General features: G+C 50.5%; 2 protein-coding genes across 4 annotated transcripts in view; both read left to right on the forward strand.

Moving 5' to 3' along the window:
• The window catches only part of LOC123763395 (uncharacterized PPE family protein PPE24-like), a 27,022-nt gene extending 14,057 nt beyond the window's left edge, over positions 1–12,965 (forward strand). Inside the window, exon 2 of the mRNA XM_069302924.1 lies at positions 10,459–12,965. Coding sequence (XP_069159025.1) covers positions 10,459–12,965 — 2,507 coding nt within the window. The remainder of the gene's footprint in view (positions 1–10,458) is intronic.
• The window catches only part of LOC123763289 (ras-like protein family member 10B), a 185,129-nt gene that overhangs the window by 28,067 nt on the left and 136,658 nt on the right, over positions 1–20,404 (forward strand). The window lies entirely within an intron of this gene.

The raw sequence follows: 20,404 nt of genomic DNA on the forward strand, positions 1-20,404 counted from the left end.
TGCTGACACCTCCCCGGGATAGTTTACACCTGCTGACACCTCCCCGGGATAGTTTACACCTGCTGACACCTCCCCAGGATAGTTTACCCCTGCTGACACCTCCCCAGGATAGTTTACCCCTGCTGACACCTCCCCAGGATAGTTTACCCCTGCTGACACCTCCCCGGGATAGTTTACCCCTGCTGACACCTCCCCAGGATAGTTTACCCCTGCTGACACCTCCCCGGGATAGTTTACCCCTGCTGACACCTCCCCAGGATAGTTTACCCCTACTGACACCTCCCCGGGATAGTTTACCCTTAACTCCGGGGTACATATTTACTGCTAAAAGAACAGAGGCATTAGGTGAAAGGAAACGTGCCCAACCATTTTCAGTCCCGCGCATGGACTCGAACCTGGGATCCCTGAGTGTGAATCGAGAGTTCTGAGAGAACTTTGAAGCAGCGGTCTTTTTAGGCCCTAATAACCCTGGGATGCTTGCAGACCCTAAATCACATCATCCTAACCTGATATGACCTGACCTGACCTAACTCCCCGGGGGGAGCCGGTCGGCCGAGCGGACGGCACGCTGGACTTGTGGTCCTGTGGTCCCGGGTTCGATCCCGGGCGCCGGCGAGAAACAATGGGCAAAGTTTCTTTCACCCTATGCCCCTGTTACCTAGCAGTAAAATAGGTACCTGGGTGTAAGTCAGCTGTCACGGGCTGCTTCCTGGGGGTGGAGGCCTGGTCGAGGACTGGGCCGCGGGGACACTAAAGTCCCGAAATCATCTCAAGATAACCTCAAGATAACTCGACCTAGGCTAATTATAACATAAAGATGGGGGGTAGAAATAGCCTAAGCTACTTTATCCCTTTGAGATGTAGTTCTTATCTCAATAAAGATACTTGAACTTGAACATAAAGATGAACAGAGTAAACCAGAACAATGATGGTAAACCAGTGTATTGCTGGACGAAGAGGGGGGGAGGTGGGGGGGGGGGAGAGCGGTTAGAATAAAATGCAAGGACCTGACTCTTAATAAATTTAACGGGGCTTGCAAGATTGCCAACAAAGACCTTCCTGATCCTTGCAACATTTACCATGGGGTGTGTGGCCAGGGATGCTAGCTGGCAGGCGGGACAGGGCGGGGATGGCGGTCACTTGTTTCTGCTGCTGCTGCTGCTGCTGCTGTCTGTTGCTGCTGCTGCTGCTGCTGCTGCTGCTGTCTGTTGCTGCTGCTGTCTGTTGTTGTCTGTTGCTGCTGTTGTTATGGTTTCTGCGGCTATTGTTGTTACTGATGCTGCTGTTTGTTGATGTTGTTGCTGCTGTCATTGAGGAAGTCAACTGTCATTTGATGACCAAGAGATGAATAATGTTTTTGCAGTTGTCTTATATTACTGCCTACAGCCTGCTAAAGGCATTCTAAGGTTAATAATCAACTCCCTATTTAAGAGCACATGATTTGGCTAACTCTTCAGTTCTATCATGCATTCCGAGGCCAGAATGAGATGGAATCCATAGAAGACAGATTCTTATTCGATCATTATTTTATTATATCTGTGTCTTCAGACATAAGAAAGTTGTGTGGCACCCGAGTTCCCTCACCGTGGACGTGTTCCCTCACCGTGGACGTGTTCCCTCACCGTGGACGTGTTCCCTCACCGTGGACGTGTTCCCTCACCGTGGACCTGTTCCCTCACCGTGGACGTGTTCCCTCACCGTGGACGTGTTCCCTCACCGTGGACGTGTTCCCTCACCGTGGACGTGTTCCCTCACCGTGGACGTGTTCCCTCACCGTGGACCTGTTCCCTCACCGTGGACCTGTTCCCTCACCGTGGACGTGTTCCCTCACCGTGGACCTGTTCCCTCACCGTGGACGTGTTCCCTCACTGTGGACCTGTTCCCTCACCGTGGACGTGTTCCCTCACCGTGGACGTGTTCCCTCACCGTGGACCTGTTCCCTCACCGTGGACGTGTTCCCTCACCGTGGACGTGTTCCCTCACCGTGGACCTGTTCCCTCACCCGTCCCTTCCTGATCAGATAATGTTCCTCTCTCTCCGTTGATCCTGGTGATATGCTCCCGCCAAAACTCGTATTGTCGATATTGGGACTTCAGGGGCCAGATTCACGAAAGTACTTACGCAAGCACTTACGAACCTGTACATCTTTTCTCAATCTTTGGCGGCTTTGTTAACAATTATTAAACAGTTAATGAGCTCCGAAGCACCAGGAGGCTGTTTATAACAATAACAACAGTTGATTGGGAAGTTTTCATGCTTGTAAACTGTTTAATAAATGTAACCAAAGCCGTCAAAGATTGAGAAAAGATGTACACGTTCGTAAGTACTTGCGTAAATGCTTCGTGAATCTGGCCCCAGGTCTTCACTGTGACGTCATGCTACTAGCCTCAGCTTGGTCAGTCACAGTGATCATCAGTAAACACGAGAAAATATTATGGCTCTCCCATAATACTTCAAAATCGAAAGACTATAATTTTTTTTATAGTAAATTCATTAATCATAAGCTCATAGGAAATGTATATGTTTATCTCTCAGAATGTTTGGTAATATGTTTATTGTTTGTGATGTGTGTCTATGTATGTATTAACACGATGTTCTGAACGGGGTGAGAATAGCTTGAGCTACCTCATCCCTTTGTGTGTATTTTGCCTCAATAAACTTATTTCAATTTCAATTTCATAAGCTCACTGTATTTAAAACCAAAATATAATAAAAACATGTTATTTAATTATTTTACATTTTAAACGTAAAGAGAAACAAAACGAAGCAATATGACAAATGTATGCAGTAACTACAATAGCCTCTTTCGACTAGGCTTCATTCCTACAACGTTATCTACGGTTTATTAGTCTAAATCAGTAGCCATCTGTCTTGTAATTAAGAGCTAGGTGATGATATGGAAAATTGGTGTAATGAGAATTATATAAAATATACATAAATGCAGTATTTTCCCCTTGTAAATTGATGTAAATATGATCTTTATATTATGTATTATTTATAAACAAATTAAGAACAAGTCTAACCCAGAGAATATTTCCTCGTCCATTGTGTAATGAAGGTTGTCTGTATGTGTGTGAGCCGACTACAGGGATCCTTGCCACTAATAGAAGAACAGAGTGGTCCAATGTGGATCAATTTCAGAGGAACACACGTCAGCAGTGGCCTCCAATGGTACAACGGTCCATTAATTACGTTCGATCAGATTGCTGCTACTGGTCCTAGCATTTATGGCGGCTGGGTTGCCAAGTTCCATCGACGGGATTAGTTAATCCTTGGCAGTAGGAACTACGAGGAAGGATTTAAGGGAACTTAATTTGCATATCTTAAATTTATTGGGGTTATGGGGCAACATGACTGAAGTATACGAGGGGATGAATGACTACAATAGGGGGATACTAAGACTTTAAAATATTAGGCTAAACAACAACGCGAAACAAGTAATTTAAACTAGAAAGTACAGAATTAGAAAGGAAATGGATAGATACTGGTTTAGAAATAGGATAGTGGTTTTATGGGACAGGTTGCCGAGTGTTATGACAGAGTCCGGTTCATTGGAGGGCTTCAGGCGCAGGAAGCGTGTATATATACTGCTCAAGCCTTATATAATTGTTTACCATATAGCGTGTTCCTGGGGTCCCTCTCCTACCATACATTATCCCTTCCTACCACATAGTACCCTCAGATCTCTCCCTACCACGAGGTGTACGTTCTCCTACCATACAGTGTACCCCAAGATCCCTCCTACCAAACAGTGTACTCTGTTAGGTGGACCATGGAAATACACTCCTCTCTCGTCTATTAAGAGCCATATTTCCCCTTATACGTAACCCAGCAGATGCCTAGTTTCGTTTGATTACACTTAGAGGAAGGCGAGATGCCGAAAATTTTAAATGTTAAGTTTTAAGTTGGGTGGGGAGAAGGTTAGAGTGAGCGCTGCAGCAAATATGGCGGCTCGACCCGGGTGGACGGCGACGAAAATCCCGCCAAAATATTCCGGATGTCAAGACACTGAGTCTTCTGGGATGTGGAGAATGGGATTGGTTGAATGTGGGGGTGGGGGGGGGGGTAGCGCGTCACCAATCAGAGAACGCCCTGGCGTGACGTAGTGTGACGTCAGCACACAAGGTCTAGGCGGGAAATTCTGCAGACCGTCACTGCATCCCAGGTGATCAAGGTGACAGACAGGTCGTGTCACTCGTTGATCCCGCAAGGCGAAGATTGAGCCGCAGGGAGGGACGTCTCGTCTGGGAATACTCTAGAGATATATTAGAGGAGTCACCGAGCTAACTTCTGGATGAAGTGCTAGACCAGAGAAGTTGTCGGAAGAGGCGCCGTGGCATAATCGGTGGACTCCATGGTGTTGCAAGAGGTGGTACTGGGGAATGGAGAGTCGGTCCGCAGGGCGCTCCTGTGTGTGGATGCTACTAGAAGACAATTGGGGACAGTCCTGGTCAGCGTGTGCGCGGCAGTGGTGCAGCCTTGGCAGAAGGAACTACTGACACACGACACATGAGAGGAGGAGACCAGTGATCAACGTGGGAGATCGACGGAAGTCTGGGAGACACTAGTCGTTCTCCAGTTTACTAGACAAGCAGTACCAGTGGTGACCTTCAGGGAAGGTCAGCCATCAGCTGCTACATCGCAGAGGAGAGCGAAGAGACCAGCTGAGGCGCTGTCGTAATTTCACCGCCCCATCCTTCTTCCTCCCACACCCTTTCCAAGCTCTTTGGACATCAAAGCTCAAGCAGTCGTGGGCGAAGAGAGGATAGAAAGCTACAGGAATCAAGTAGACGACCTTGTGAACCATCTACCAACCTCAACAAACTGCTAAGGCTGAAGTAGACGTTCCACGGTGTATAAAGGTAGATCAGATTCCCTCTCCTTTCCCTTTCTGATCGGATGATGACATGAAGTGTTCTAGGAACACAGAATAATTTCCTTGCGGGGAGCGAGCTGGTTGATTTATTTATGTATACGCGTAAACATATTGGTACACTCGCACTTGCTTAATCACGAATAAAATTGTCAGTTAATTCAGGGGAGATTTGAGGTAACCGCTATATGAGAGTGAAGTAATGTTATATTGGTGGAGAATACTGGTGAGAGTAAAAAGCCTACTGACATCTTTGATATATGTTATTTATTGAGCAGTACATTCGCTTCTGAGAATTTTATATATATATATATATATATATATATATATATATATATATATATATATATATATATATATATAATAATATATATATATGTTGTCATATATTATATATATATATATATATATATATTATTAAATATGACCGAAAAAGTAAGATTAATAATTCTAACACGAATTTTCTCGATCTTTCTTATGTTTCTTTTCACTGTTGATGGTAATTGAAAAATCAATTCTCCAAAATTCATTTTTATTTCTAGTCTAGTCTAGTCTAATTTATATATATATATATATATATATATATATATATATATATATATATATATATATATATATATATATATATATATATATATTATATATGTGTGTGTGGGAGAGGTACCTGGGCGGTGTTGCCATATTGCTTTAGAATTTTTATGGAGAGTTGGCATATTTTGAGTTATTTTATTATTTGGTCCTAAGCAAGTGTACCATTAATTCAGTTAATATTTATATACCTTTTACATATTGTGTTAAGAATTATTCCCATCTTTTCTCTCCATATTATCTGCCTGCGGCTGCATATGAACATAGAGTACGATTAAGAAACTTTATGCTGTGGTTATTTTTCCTCTGACTTGATAGAAAATGATCTGGCTATAAGTGATATACCAGCCAGATTGTCGACCTTAGGCTACAGGCGTTTGTGGCGGCTAAATCAGCAGCAGGGAGGCCTAGTTAATTCTTTTCATGAAGAGATTGGAGACCTGGGAGCTGTTGGTTTAACCTCGCCCCACACGGGGGACAAGGCTGAGTGACTCAGTGTGTGACTGAGGGATCCCCCTTAGGTGGTGAATTGCACCATAGAAAGGGAAAACGCCAAAGAGAGTAGCACGCTAACTCTCTATGCCACAACTCCCACGTCCCTCCATTTAACATATTTAGTGTACCGCGTCTCTCATTGTATGGCACTCCCAGATGCCTCCTGTTAACATACAGCGTCGCTCAGGTCCCTCCTCCTACTGACCATTGCAATAAGAGAACCTTCCTGTGGTCGACAGCGTCTTCTGTGGACTGGATACAGAATCCTAGCTGGTAAGTCCAACAGGTGGCCCGGTGGAAGGCAATTCCGGTCATACATTCTTAATTCTGAAACGTGGTACAACCAAATGGTATTGCCTATCTAGGCCGGAACCTTAGACACAAAGTCAGTGTCCTTGCTGCCGGTATCCGGTCTCGAATGGAAATATTTTCAGAATTCTCTTTCTATGTAAAAAGATTTTTTTATAATTTAAAACACATCAACAAGTTTTTTTTCCAGTTTCCTTCTCTTTTCGTTATAAATTCCTGAAGAATTCATATGAATATTTTTGAATGACGTTTCTGCCAGTCAAGCAAGCTCTCCACGCTGTTCCCAGGCCGGTACATGCGCCCTGCCCGCGCTCCCCAAGCCAGTATTTGCGCGCTCCCCAAGCCAGTATTTGCGCGCTCCCCAAGCCAGTATTTGCGCGCTCCCCAAGCCAGTATTTGCGCGCTCCCCAAGCCAGTATTTGCCCGCTCCCCAAGCCAGTATTTGCGCGCTCCCCAAGCCAGTATTTGCGCGCTCCTCAAGCCAGTATTTGCCCGCTTCCCAAGCCAGTATTTGCGCGCTCCCCAAGCCAGTATTTGCGCGCTCCACAAGCCAGTATTTGCCCGCTCCACAAGCCAGTATTTGCCCGCTCCACAAGCCAGTATTTGCCCGCTCCACAAGCCAGTATTCGAGCCTTCAACGTGACCCCATGGCGGCATTGGTTCTCTCTCCCGCGAACCCAAGTCCGGCATTTCGCGCTCTCCTCGCAATATTCAGCCGCATTCGTTGACGGCTCATAATTCTTCGCATCGGCGATTTGTTTTCTTCAGCACGGGAAAAATATGACCCCGAGAGCGACCATGATGGCGTCTTATCGCGGAGAAGACGCCATTATCACTGGGAACACGACGATTACGTCGACCCTGTCTGGCTGAACTTTATCACCATATTATTCATTGGAATAGATAAAGCTGCTATCATTAATACTCCAACGTTGGTGTGTTATACCACACATGCGGGGAGGGGGGGGGGGTGCTGATCTATCCACACATGTAGTCAGCCCCTTCACACACGTGCAGCCAGCCCCCCACACACGTGGAGCCAGCCCTCCACACACGTGGAGCCAGCCCCCCTACACACGTGGAGCCAGCCCTCCACACACGTGGAGCCAGCCCCCCTACACACGTGGAGCCAGCCCCCCACACACGTGGAGCCAGCCCCCACACACACGTGGAGCCAGCCCCCACACACACGTGGAGCCAGCCCCCTCACACACGTGGAGCGAGCCCCCTCACACACGTGGAGCCAGCCCCCCACACACGTGGAGCCAGCCCCCACACACACGTGGAGCCAGCCCCCCACACACGTGGAGCCAGCCCCCACACACACGTGGAGCCAGCCCCCTCACACACGTGGAGCCAGCCCCCACACACACGTGGAGCCAGCCCCCTCACACACATGGAGCCAGCCCCACACACACGTGGAGCCAGCCCCCTACACACGTGGAGCCAGCCCCCACACACACGTGGAGCCAGCCCCCACACACACGTGGAGCCAGCCCCCTCACACACGTGGAGCCAGCCCCCACACACACGTGGAGCCAGCCCCCACACACGTGGAGCCAGCCCCCACACACACGTGGAGCCAGCCCCACACACACGTGGAGCCAGCCCCACACACACGTGGAGCCAGCCCCCACACATACGTGGAGCCAGCCCCCCCACACACGTGGAGCCAGCCCCCACACACACGTGGAGCCAGCCCCCCACACACGTGAAGCCAGCCCCCCACACACGTGGAGCCAGCCCCACACACGTGGAGCCAGCCCCCCTCACACACACACGTGGAGCCAGCCCCCCACACACGTGGAGCCAGCCCCCCACACACGTGGAGCCAGCCCCCACACACACGTGGAGCCAGCCCCCCACACACGTGGAGCCAGCCCCCACACACACGTGGAGCCAGCCCCCCACACACGTGGAGCCAGCCCCCACACACACGTGGAGCCAGCCCCCCACACACGTGAAGCCAGCCCCCCACACACGTGGAGCCAGCCCCCCACACACGTGGAGCCAGCCCCCCTCACACACACACGTGGAGCCAGCCCCCCACACACGTGGAGCCAGCCCCCCACACACGTGGAGCCAGCCCCCACACACACGTGGAGCCAGCCCCCCACACACGTGGAGCCAGCCCCCACACACACGTGGAGCCAGCCCCCCACACACGTGGAGCCAGCCCCCCCACACACGTGGAGCCAGCCCCCCACACACGTGGAGCCAGCCCCCCACACACGTGGAGCCAGCCCCCACACACACGTGGAGCCAGCCCCCCCCACACGTGGAGCCAGCCCCCACACACACGTGGAGCCAGCCCCCCACACACGTGGAGCCAGCCCCCACACACACGTGGAGCCAGCCCCCCACACACGTGGAGCCAGCCCCCACACACACGTGGAGCCAGCCCCCCACACACGTGGAGCCAGCCCCCCACACACGTGGAGCCAGCCCCCACACACACGTGGAGCCAGCCCCCCACACACGTGGAGCCAGCCCCCACACACACGTGGAGCCAGCCCCCCACACACGTGGAGCCAGCCCCCACACACACGTGGAGCCAGCCCCCCACACACGTGGAGCCAGCCCCCCACACACGTGGAGCCAGCCCCCCACACACGTGGAGCCAGCCCCCCACACACGTGGAGCCAGCCCCCACACACGTGGAGCCAGCCCCCCACACACGTGGAGCCAGCCCCCACACACACGTGGAGCCAGCCCCCCCCACACGTGGAGCCAGCCCCAGCATCAACAGAGACTCACAGAGAGGAGAGGAGGCGCACCAAACAAGAGATCATCATCTCGTGTGACAAAATCGATTACCCTGGAAGCTGGGTGTTCGACGGCTCGTTGTCTCCTCCGGTTCCTCCTCCTTTTATTTCTTAAAAACGTATTCACTTCATAATTCTGCAACCGTATCGAGGCGCCTTTTGGTGTATTTTTGATATACAAATTCCTTCAATAATCTGCCAGTTCTGAGGAAAACTGTGTGTGTCCATTCTTGTGGAAGTTTAAGGTAAATTGGCTTTTATTTATAAATATCACGCTGTTATTGGAGAGTTTGAGAGCGTGAACGATATCCCGTGGCGATCAGTAACAAGCTGAACCATGTCAGAAACATGTTACCGTATCAAGACAGATTTTCGCGTTCCTGTGTGTGTGTGTATGCTCGCCTATTTGTGCTTGCGAGGGTTGAGCTCTGGCTCTTTGGTCCCGCCTCTCAACTGTCAATTAACTGGTGTACAGGTTACTGAGCCTACTGGGCTCTATTATATCTACACGTGAAACTGTGTATGGAGTCAGCCTCCACCACATCACTGCCTAATGCATTCCATGTATCAACCACTCTGACACTAAAAAAGTTCTTTCTAGTATCTCTGTGGCTCATTTCGGCACTCAATTTCCACTAGTGTCCACTAGTGAGAGTGCCCCTTGTGTTAAATAGAATGTCTATCTACCCTATCAATTCTTCTGAGAATCTTGTACCTGGTGATCATGTCCACCCCAAACTCTGCTGTTTTCCAGCGACGTGAGGTTTAAATCCCGTAGTCTCTCCTCGTAGCTCACACCTCTCAGCTCGGGTACTAGTCTGGTGGCAAACCTTTGAACCTTTTCCAGTTTAGTCTTATGCTTGACTAGATATGGACTCCATGCTGGAGCCGCATACTCCAGGATTGGTCTGACATATGTGGTATATAATGTTCTGAATGATTCCTTATACAAGTTTTTAAATGCCGTTCTTATGTTGGCCAGCCTGGCATATGCCGCTGATGTTATCCTCTTAATATGGGCTTCAGGGGACAGGTCTGGCGTGATATCAACCCCCAAGTCTTTCTCTCTCCCTGACTCTTGAAGAATTTCATCCCCCAAATGATATCAAGTATCTGGCCTCCTGCTCCCTACACCTATCTTCATTACATTACATTTGCTTGGGTTAAACTCAAACAACCATTTGAAAGACCATTCCTTCAGTTTGTCTAGGTCTTCTTGAAGCCTCAAGCAGTCCTCTGTCTTAATCCTTCTCATAATTTTGGCATCATCAGCAAACATTGAGATGGATGAGTCTATACCCTCTGGGAGATCATTTACGTATATAAAAAATGTGTGTGTGTGTGTGTGTGTGTGTGTGTGTGTGTGTGTGTGTGTGGACTGGCCTGAGAGTGTGTACTATGCACGTAAGCAGATAGTTCCCCTAAAAGTCGGCCAGAGACTACCAGGCATCAACACCCCAGGCATCAACACCCCAGGCATCAACACACCAGGCATCAACACACCAGGCATCAACACACCAGGCATCAACACACCAGGCATCAACACACCAGGCACCAACACCCCAGGCATCAACACACCAGGCATCAACACCCCAGGCATCAACACCCCAGGCATCAACACACCAGGCACCAACACACCAGGCATCAACACACCAGGCACCAACACACCAGGCATCAACACCCCAGGCATCAACACACCAGGCATCAACACCCCAGGCATCAACACCCCAGGCATCAACACACCAGGCATCAACACACCAGGCATCAACACACCAGGCATCAACACACCAGGCATCAACACACCAGGCACCAACACCCCAGGCATCAACACACCAGGCACCAACACACCAGGCATCAACACCCCAGGCATCAACACACCAGGCATCAACACACCAGGCATCAACACACCAGGCATCAACACACCAGGCATCAACACCCCAGGCATCAACACACCAGGCATCAACACACCAGGCATCAACACACCAGGCATCAACACACCAGGCATCAACACCCCAGGCATCAACACACCAGGCATCAACACACCAGGCACCAACACACCAGGCACCAACACACCAGGCACCAACACACCAGGCACCAACACACCAGGCACCAACACACCAGGCATCAACACACCAGGCATCAACACACCAGGCATCAACACACCAGGCATCAACACACCAGGCACCAACACACCAGGCACCAACACACCAGGCATCAACACACCAGGCATCAACACACCAGGCACCAACACCCCAGGCATCAACACACCAGGCATCAACACACCAGGCATCAACACACCAGGCATCAACACACCAGGCACCAACACACCAGGCATCAACACACCAGGCATCAACACACCAGACATCAACACACCAGGCACCAACACCCCAGGCATCAACACACCAGGCATCAACACACCAGGCATCAACACACCAGGCATCAACACACCAGGCATCAACACACCAGGCATCAACACACCAGGCATCAACACACCAGACATCAACACACCAGGCATCAACACACCAGGCATCAACACACCAGGCATCAACACACCAGGCATCAACACACCAGGCATCAACACACCAGGCATCAACACACCAGGCATCAACACACCAGGCATCAACACACCAGGCACCAACACACCAGGCACCAACACACCAGGCACCAACACACCAGGCACCAACACACCAGGCATCAACACACCAGGCATCAACACACCAGGCATCAACACCCCAGGCATCAACACACCAGGCATCAACACACCAGGCATCAACACACCAGGCATCAACACACCAGGCATCAACACACCAGGCATCAACACACCAGGCACCAACACCCCAGGCATCAACACACCAGGCATCAACACACCAGGCACCAACACACCAGGCACCAACACACCAGGCACCAACACACCAGGCACCAACACACCAGGCACCAACACACCAGGCATCAACACACCAGGCACCAACACACCAGGCACCAACACACCAGGCACCAACACACCAGGCACCAACACACCAGGCATCAACACACCAGGCACCAACACCCCAGGCATCAACACACCAGGCATCAACACACCAGGCACCAACACACCAGGCACCAACACACCAGGCATCAACACACCAGGCATCAACACACCAGGCATCAACACACCAGGCATCAACACACCAGGCATCAACACACCAGGCATCAACACACCAGACATCAACACACCAGACATCAACACACCAGGCATCAACACACCAGGCATCAACACACCAGGCATCAACACACCAGGCATCAACACACCAGGCATCAACACACCAGGCACCAACACACCAGGCACCAACACACCAGGCATCAACACACCAGGCATCAACACGCCAGGCATCAACACGCCAGGCACCAACACCCCAGGCATCAACACACCAGGCATCAACACACCAGGCATCAACACACCAGGCATCAACACACCAGGCATCAACACACCAGGCATCAACACACCAGGCATCAACACACCAGGCATCAACACACCAGACATCAACACACCAGGCACCAACACCCCAGGCATCAACACACCAGGCATCAACACACCAGGCATCAACACACCAGGCACCAACACACCAGGCATCAACACCCCAGGCATCAACACACCAGACATCAACACACCAGGCATCAACACACCAGGCATCAACACACCAGGCATCAACACACCAGGCATCAACACACCAGGCATCAACACCCCAGGCATCAACACACCAGGCACCAACACACCAGGCATCAACACACCAGACATCAACACACCAGGCATCAACACACCAGGCATCAACACACCAGACATCAACACACCAGGCATCAACACACCAGGCACCAACACACCAGGCATCAACACACCAGGAGCCGTCTCTGCAAGGGGCGGCGCACGGCGTCACCTCCCACTGACCGGGCACCTTTAGTGTTTCTATTTAAAGCTTAACTCGGTACGGAATTATATTCCTCGTATCTGTTCTTATTTTGTTTTAAATGTTCCAGATTACGGCCAGCGCTGAGGCCACAACAGGAGACACAAACACGTATAAATAAATAAATAAATAAATTTATATATAAAATATCCACAATAATATGGATATTTTAATATATATTCAAAGGGTTGTTATATAACTTAGAGAGAGAGAGAGAGAGAGGGTTATCTCCTTGACAAAGAGAGTGGGCCCACAGCTAGTAGGTTTGATTGAGAGCAATGCATTTATATCACACTAAAGGCGACATGTCTCTATGATTCCCATTCTCTTCTACAGGTACGTTGATAGGGTAGGAGAAGGATGGGGACGTGACATCGTCCACCATCAGCAGGGCTAGTGACGACGGGCCCTCCTGCAGTAGCCCTGGACGCTGGTAAAGTAATATCTATCTCTTCCATTCTCCATTCCTTCTATTCCCTTTTCCCGACCTGCTTCATTCTGCTTTTTCTCCTCTAATTCATCTCTCTCTATCTTCCAAGGTCTATATTGGCTTAAAGCCTCCTCAGAACTTCCTTTCCTTTCCAATGGGCTTCAGCGCCATGATGGAACAGTTTAAATAACTTTGGAAGGCGTTGAAACTGCCTCTATATAAGCCTTTACTGTTGTAAACACCAGCACTCTATTTCAGTCGGTATCAGCATCTCATTTTAATCAAATACCTGCGAGGAATTGTAGAAAATTCCAACATTCCGTGGTACCAAACACCAGCGCCCCGTTGTACCATATACCAGCACCTGAGTGTGAGCCTTGGATACTAAACCATGTTGACGTCTGATCATCTAAGGAGTTCACCAGGACCAATATTACACATGTGTACTTTGCCCATCAGTACATAGAAAGTGAGACTCAGCTCCTCGTCCCCGGCCTTCCGGTCTTGTTCAACCTGCTACGTTATTGTTTCATTATTCTGACGTTCTTTGTTAAATGTGGAGGCTGGAGGTGGCTTCCACAACTTCTTCCTTCCGTGCTTTCCACTTGTAGAACACCCCTGTACACGGTACGAGTATTTCCTTAACTTTCTTCGGCTCATTTGTGTTTCCTGCTTTCACCTGTGTCCTCCTATTCTACTTTCTCTCAAATTGAAAAGGCTGTCCAAGTCCACCTTGTCTGTTCCCCTCGGTATCTTGTATGTTGTGATCATATTCCCTCTGTTTCTTCTATCTAGGGTTGTGAGATTGAGTTCCACCAAGCTATCCTAATAGCTTAACACTTTTAGCTCCGGCACCAAGCTTGTTCCAAACCTCTGTATTTTTTTAGTTTTTGTTTTATGCTTCACAAGATACAGATTCCAGTGCTGTATATTCCAGTATTCTTCTGACAGTTGTGTAGATTGCCTTCAAGGAGTAGGTTTCTAAACGATGTTCTTACATTTTGCCAGCGTCCCATATGCCGCCGGTGTTATCCTGTTGATGTGTGTATCAGGTGTTAGTGTTAGAATGATACCCACTCCCATATCTTTCCCCCCCTTTTCGGATCATTCCGTTGAGCCTTCCCTCTTATGAAGTAGATATCTTTGTGTGCCGTGCTGTACTGGTGAAGTTAAAGGAGTGTTCTCCTGCTCCTGTACACTCCCCCCCCCCCCCTGATCCAAGTCTAGCACGTGGAGGCGATGAGTCACAATAACGTGGCTGAAGTATGTTGACCAGACCACACACTAGAAGGCGAAGGGACGACGACGTTTCGGTCCGTCCTGGACCGAAACTGGACACGTTCTGGACAATCGACTTGAGAATGGTCCAGGACGCACCGAAACGTCGTCGTCCCTTCACCTTCTAATGTGTGGTCTGGTCAACGTTAACACGTGGATTCTGAGACGGGACGCACGCCACTCCCAGCGCAGGAATTTCAAATCTAAGTGGAGGAATTTTAGCCCAGGGGGAGGATTTAGGGAGGAAGTTCAGTCAGGAGAGTAACTCCAAAATGGGAAAGAATGAACTCTGTAAACTGTATATATCAAATTAGATACTAATGTACATATAGCTATATGAACCATCATGAATTAACAGTTAGCCAAAAAATTACTGTTTCAGATTGAATCCTGTTTTGAACTATTCAGTTATTGAGGTTTGGAAAGTGTGTGCTCATGTTAATACGATGCTGGAATGGCTAGTGATAATTGTGGCTGTTATAAACTGCCAACAGCTGCTGGTATGGAGGAGAAGAGCGATATCTCTATTGGTCGAGTGGACGAACTCGGGATTAGCAGCGACTGAAATATATTACGGGACAATACTGGAATATAAGCTTCATATCTAAGCTTTGTGTTTGCTGGTAAAGTTTCACAATTGTTGATGCTAAAGAGTCTGTTGAGTGTCTTTGCCCGCAGGCTAAAGGGAGCAGTAAATCAAATGGAAATTTTGTCTTGTGAGTATTTACTTCTAACCCTCTTTTATTTTCTTCTTTTGATGGCAATAAGAATTTGTTGGCATTCCCAACAACATATTTGGCCATTACGTTGTGGAAGGTTTATGATCCATTAAATCAAGCAACTCTTTTTTTTTCATTTAATGCAAATTATTAAAGCAATTTAGTTTCATAAATTCTTTAAATAACGTGGAGGAATGTGGCCCGAGAGACTGAGAACCATTAGCTAACAGCAGGTAAAATAATAGCTACTACCAGCATCAATATATCTGCCAGTTGGCTAAACTACCCTGCCCCTGCCAGTGTGGTTACCGGGCCATAACCTAGTAAGGTATTACTGTAACAAGCGGGAGGCCTCACGGTCACCAGGTCCAGCCCACTGTTACCAGGTCCAGCCCACTGTTACCAGGTCCAGCCCACTGTTACCAGGTCCAGCCCACTGTTACCAGGTCCAGCCCACTGTTACCAGGTCCAGCCCACTGTTACCAGGTCCAGCCCACTGTTATATTTCCAGGTGGTGTTGGGTCCAGGAAGCCATTTGTGTCGAACCTAAGACCAAAACAAGTGAAGCTGCATAAGGCCGATTGTTCCATGAGAGGCGCCCAACCACTTGGGCTGGACGGTAGAGCGACGGTCTCGATTCATTCAGGTCGGCGTTCAATCCCCGACCGTCCATAAGTGGTTGGGCACCATTCCTTTCCCCCCTGTCCCATCCCAAATCCTTATCCTGACCCCCTTCCAAGTACTATATAGTCGTAATGGCTTGGCACTTTCCTCCCTCCCTCCCTGCCTCCATGCGAGGCAGTTTCACTTTATACAAAACTCACGCCACTCATGCAAATGACATGGAAGCCAATGTTCTCCCTCCTGTGGTAATGGGGGAAATAATGAGAAGTCTAATGGTGCTCGTTAACAAGCGCCAGGACGAGCAGGAAGTCATTCCCTGACTAACCAGCTACAGCTCCATGGCGCGGCACCGATTGGGCGACCAAATCATTCCCTTGATGACCTACGTAGGGTTAGGTAACTATCAGGAAGGAGCACCGAGCCATTACGACTATATGACACTTGGAAGGGATAGGAGGAGAAGGATTTGGGATGGGACGGAGGGAAGGAATGGTAACGAACCAGTTATAGTAGGTCGGGGGATTGAACGCCGACCTGCAAGAAGCGAGGCCGTCGCTCTACCGTCCGTTAGACTGCTCGACCCAGCAGTCTTAACTACCTCACCGTTCACTATCTTCCACCATCAAAAACTCGTAAAGGTTCACATTTGTTGTAGTGAGACAAGGAAGATATTGGAACGTGTCAATATACAAGAGGAACACCGGGGAACGTGTTCACTTATACAAGAGGAACACCGGGGAACGTGTTCACTTATACAAGAGGAACACCGGGGAACGTGTTCACTTATACAAGAGCAACACCGGGGAACGTGTTCACTTATACAAGAGCAACACCGGGGAACGTGTTCACTTACACAAGAGGAACACCGGGGAACGTGTTCACTTATACAAGAGGAACACCGGGGAACGTGTTCACTTATACAAGAGGAACACCGGGGAACGTGTTCACTTATACAAGAGGAACACCGGGGAACGTGTTCACTTATACAAGAGGAACACCGGGGAACGTGTTCACTTATACAAGAGGAACACCGGGGAACGTGTTCACTTATACAAGAGGAACACCGGGGAACGTGTTCACTTATACAAGAGGAACACCGGGGAACGTGTTCACTTATACAAGAGGAACACCGGGGAACGTGTTCACTTATACAAGAGCAACACCGGGGAACGTGTTCACTTATACAAGAGCAACACCGGGGAACGTGTTCACTTACACAAGAGGAACACCGGGGAACGTGTTCACTTATACAAGAGGAACACCGGGGAACGTGTTCACTTATACAAGAGGAACACCGGGGAACGTGTGAGCGACTAAGAGGTTCGGGTCGCCGCCAGAGACGGGGCCCGGTTACTCTCCGCAACACGAGCCACGATTTCCGGGTTAAGACGGATCAGAGTGGCGGCACTCGCCTCACCAACCGGACTATTGCTGTTAGTCCGACACAAGCGTGATGGATGAGGGTCCAGCCACCCGCGACCAACTCCAGGCACTGTCTGAGGGGGGGATGATCCCTGTCGTCTAGCGCCTGGCAGTGCCTGGGAGTGATAGCTGTCGACCAGCGCCTGGCAGTGATAGCTGTCGACCAGCGCCCGGCAGTGCCTGGGAGTGATAGCTGTCGACCAGCGCCCGGCAGTGCCTGGGAGTGATAGCTGTCGACCAGCGCCCGGCAGTGCCTGGGAGTGATAGCTGTCGACCAGCGCCTGGCAGTGCCTGGGAGTGATAGCTGTCGACCAGTGCCCGGCAGTGCCTGGGAGTGATAGCTGTCGACCAGTGCCCGGCAGTGCCTGGGAGTGATAGCTGTCGACCAGCGCCCGGCAGTGCCTGGGAGTGATAGCTGTCGACCAGCGCCCGGCAGTGCCTGGGAGTGAGAGCTGTCGACCAGCGCCTGGCAGTGCCTGGCAGTGATAGCTGTCGTCCAGCGCCTGGCAGTGCCTGGGAGTGATAGCTGTCGTCCAGCGCCTGGCAGTGCCTGGGAGTGATAGCTGTCGTCCAGCGCCCGGCAGTGCCTGGGAGTGATAGCTGTCGACCAGCGCCTGGCAGTGCCTGGGAGTGATAGCTGTCGTCCAGCGCCTGGCAGTGCCTGGGAGTGATAGCTGTCGTCCAGCGCCTGGCAGTGCCTGGGAGTGATAGCTGTCGTCCAGCGCCCGGCAGTGCCTGGGAGTGATAGCTGTCGACCAGCGCCTGGCAGTGCCTGGGAGTGATAGCTGTCGTCCAGCGCCCGGCAGTGCCTGGGAGTGATAGCTGTCGTCCAGCGCCCGGCAGTGCCTGGGAGTGATAGCTGTCGACCAGCGCCTGGCAGTGCCTGGGAGTGATAGCTGTCGACCAGCGCCTGGCAGTGCCTGGGAGTGAGAGCTGTCGACCAGCTGCAGTCAGGGGCTGAAGGTGATCATTTCCGACCAGCTTGGTCGACCCTATGCTCTGGCAGAGCCTATGGGTGACATAGCTGTCAAGAGATACAACATCGCGTGTTAATCAGTCAAGAATTTGCTTAAAAAAAAAATTGCATGCACGATTACTGTTCCAGGGAACAACTGGAATGCTCCTTGCACACTCCTCAGGTTTCCGGGACGCCTCGGCCGTACCCGCGATTACTCGTGTTTACGGAACGTTTTGTTCACGGAACGTTTTGTTCACGGAACGTTTTGTTCACGGAACGTTTTGTTCAAGAGTTACCCCACAATTGAACATCACTTTACACAAGCAGTATATCATCACTGTGAGCTCCTGTTCCAAATATATTTTAATAAGAGGGGTACCCGGCGGCCCTCGGGTCTCTCTCTCCACCCCTTTCAAACACCTTCCCCTCTCTCATAATCTTCTCTCTTTCATCTCCTTCTCTATCCCTCTCTCCTCCCATCTTCCTAGACCTACCTTCACTATCTTCCATCCTAACTAACATTTAATAAACTAGATGTAACGTAGGATGGATTTTTATTTTATTTAGCGAGTGTAAATTGGTGTGATGTGCTATTTAATGCAAAGGGGTCGAGGGGGCTCGACCCCCGACCACCCTATGTCATACCCGTAACTCAGACCATTCATCCCGCAAAGTTTCGTGAAGGCTACGCCCCCAAGTGGATAGACATTCATTCAGGTATAGATATGTCCACAATTTGGATAAAAATGCATGCATAGTGAGTAAATAATATGCATCGATACCCAGTGCCAACAGTAGTGAAGGGGGGAGAGTGCCAACAGTAGTGGAGGGGGAGAGTGCCAACAGTAGTGGAGGGGGGAGAGTGCCAACAGTAGTGGAGGGGGGAGAGTGCCAACAGTAGTGGAGGGGGGAGAGTGCCAACAGTAGTGGAGGGGGAGAGTGCCAACAGTAGTGGAGGGGGGAGAGTGCCAACAGTAGTGGAGGGGGGAGAGTGCCAACAGTAGTGGAGGGGGAGAGTGCCAACAGTAGTAGAGGGAGAGAGTGCCAACAGGACGTCACACCCTTACACGATCACCCTTCCTATGCAGCACCAGAGGCGTAGGAGGGATTACTGTTGTTGTAGGGGGCGTAGAGTGCATGGTTAGGGGGGGGATAACGGAAGGGGGGGAGGGGGAGAGAGGGCGTGGCAGAGCAACAGGATAATTGAGGTGTGGCACTGCTTGGCTGGTGGGGGGGGGGGGGGGTGGGGAGGGGCACCGGGCGGCCATGTGTGTGTGGATATTTTCTTCATTTGTGTGAAACATTTTCCTTCCTTGATGGTGTTGTATACTGGGTGGTGGTGTATACTTGTATACTGGGCGGTGGGGTATACTGGGTGGTGGTGTATACTGGGCGGTGGTGTATACTTGTATACTGGGCGGTGGGGTATACTGGGTGGTGGTGTATACTGGGCGGTGGTGTATACTTGTATACTGGGCGGTGGGGTATACTGGGTGGTGGTGTATACTTGTATACTGGGCGGTGGGGTATACTGGGTGGTGGTGTATACTGGGCGGTGGGGTATACTGGGTGGTGGTGTATACTGGGCGGTGGGGTATACTGGGTGGTGGTGTATACTTGTATACTGGGCGGTGGGGTATACTGGGTGGTGGTGTATACTTGTATACTGGGCGGTGGGGTATGGAAAAAGACGCAATGGTGCTGTGGCACAAGAAGAGGGGGAGGGGGTCCGGGAGTGATGGGGGTCCCGAGGTGCCACAAAAGGGGGGGGGGACACTGGTGCGGCCCAGAAAGAGGGGGGTGGAGTGGTGGGGCAGGGGGGTCGTAATCCCCCAGGAGAGGCTGGTCAGTGTCATCCCGGTCATAAATGTTTAAAATGGTTCAGACGCCGCACCATGAGGCTTCCTGGTTGGGTTCAGGTGTTCTGAACCCCCGTACCTTCGTCAGGCTGTGAGCGAGGGAGGAGAGTTTTATCTGCCTCACTGTGGGGTGTCCTCACCAG

Source organism: Procambarus clarkii, chromosome 49 (assembly GCF_040958095.1).
Source record: "Procambarus clarkii isolate CNS0578487 chromosome 49, FALCON_Pclarkii_2.0, whole genome shotgun sequence".
Classification (NCBI taxonomy): domain Eukaryota; kingdom Metazoa; phylum Arthropoda; class Malacostraca; order Decapoda; family Cambaridae; genus Procambarus; species Procambarus clarkii.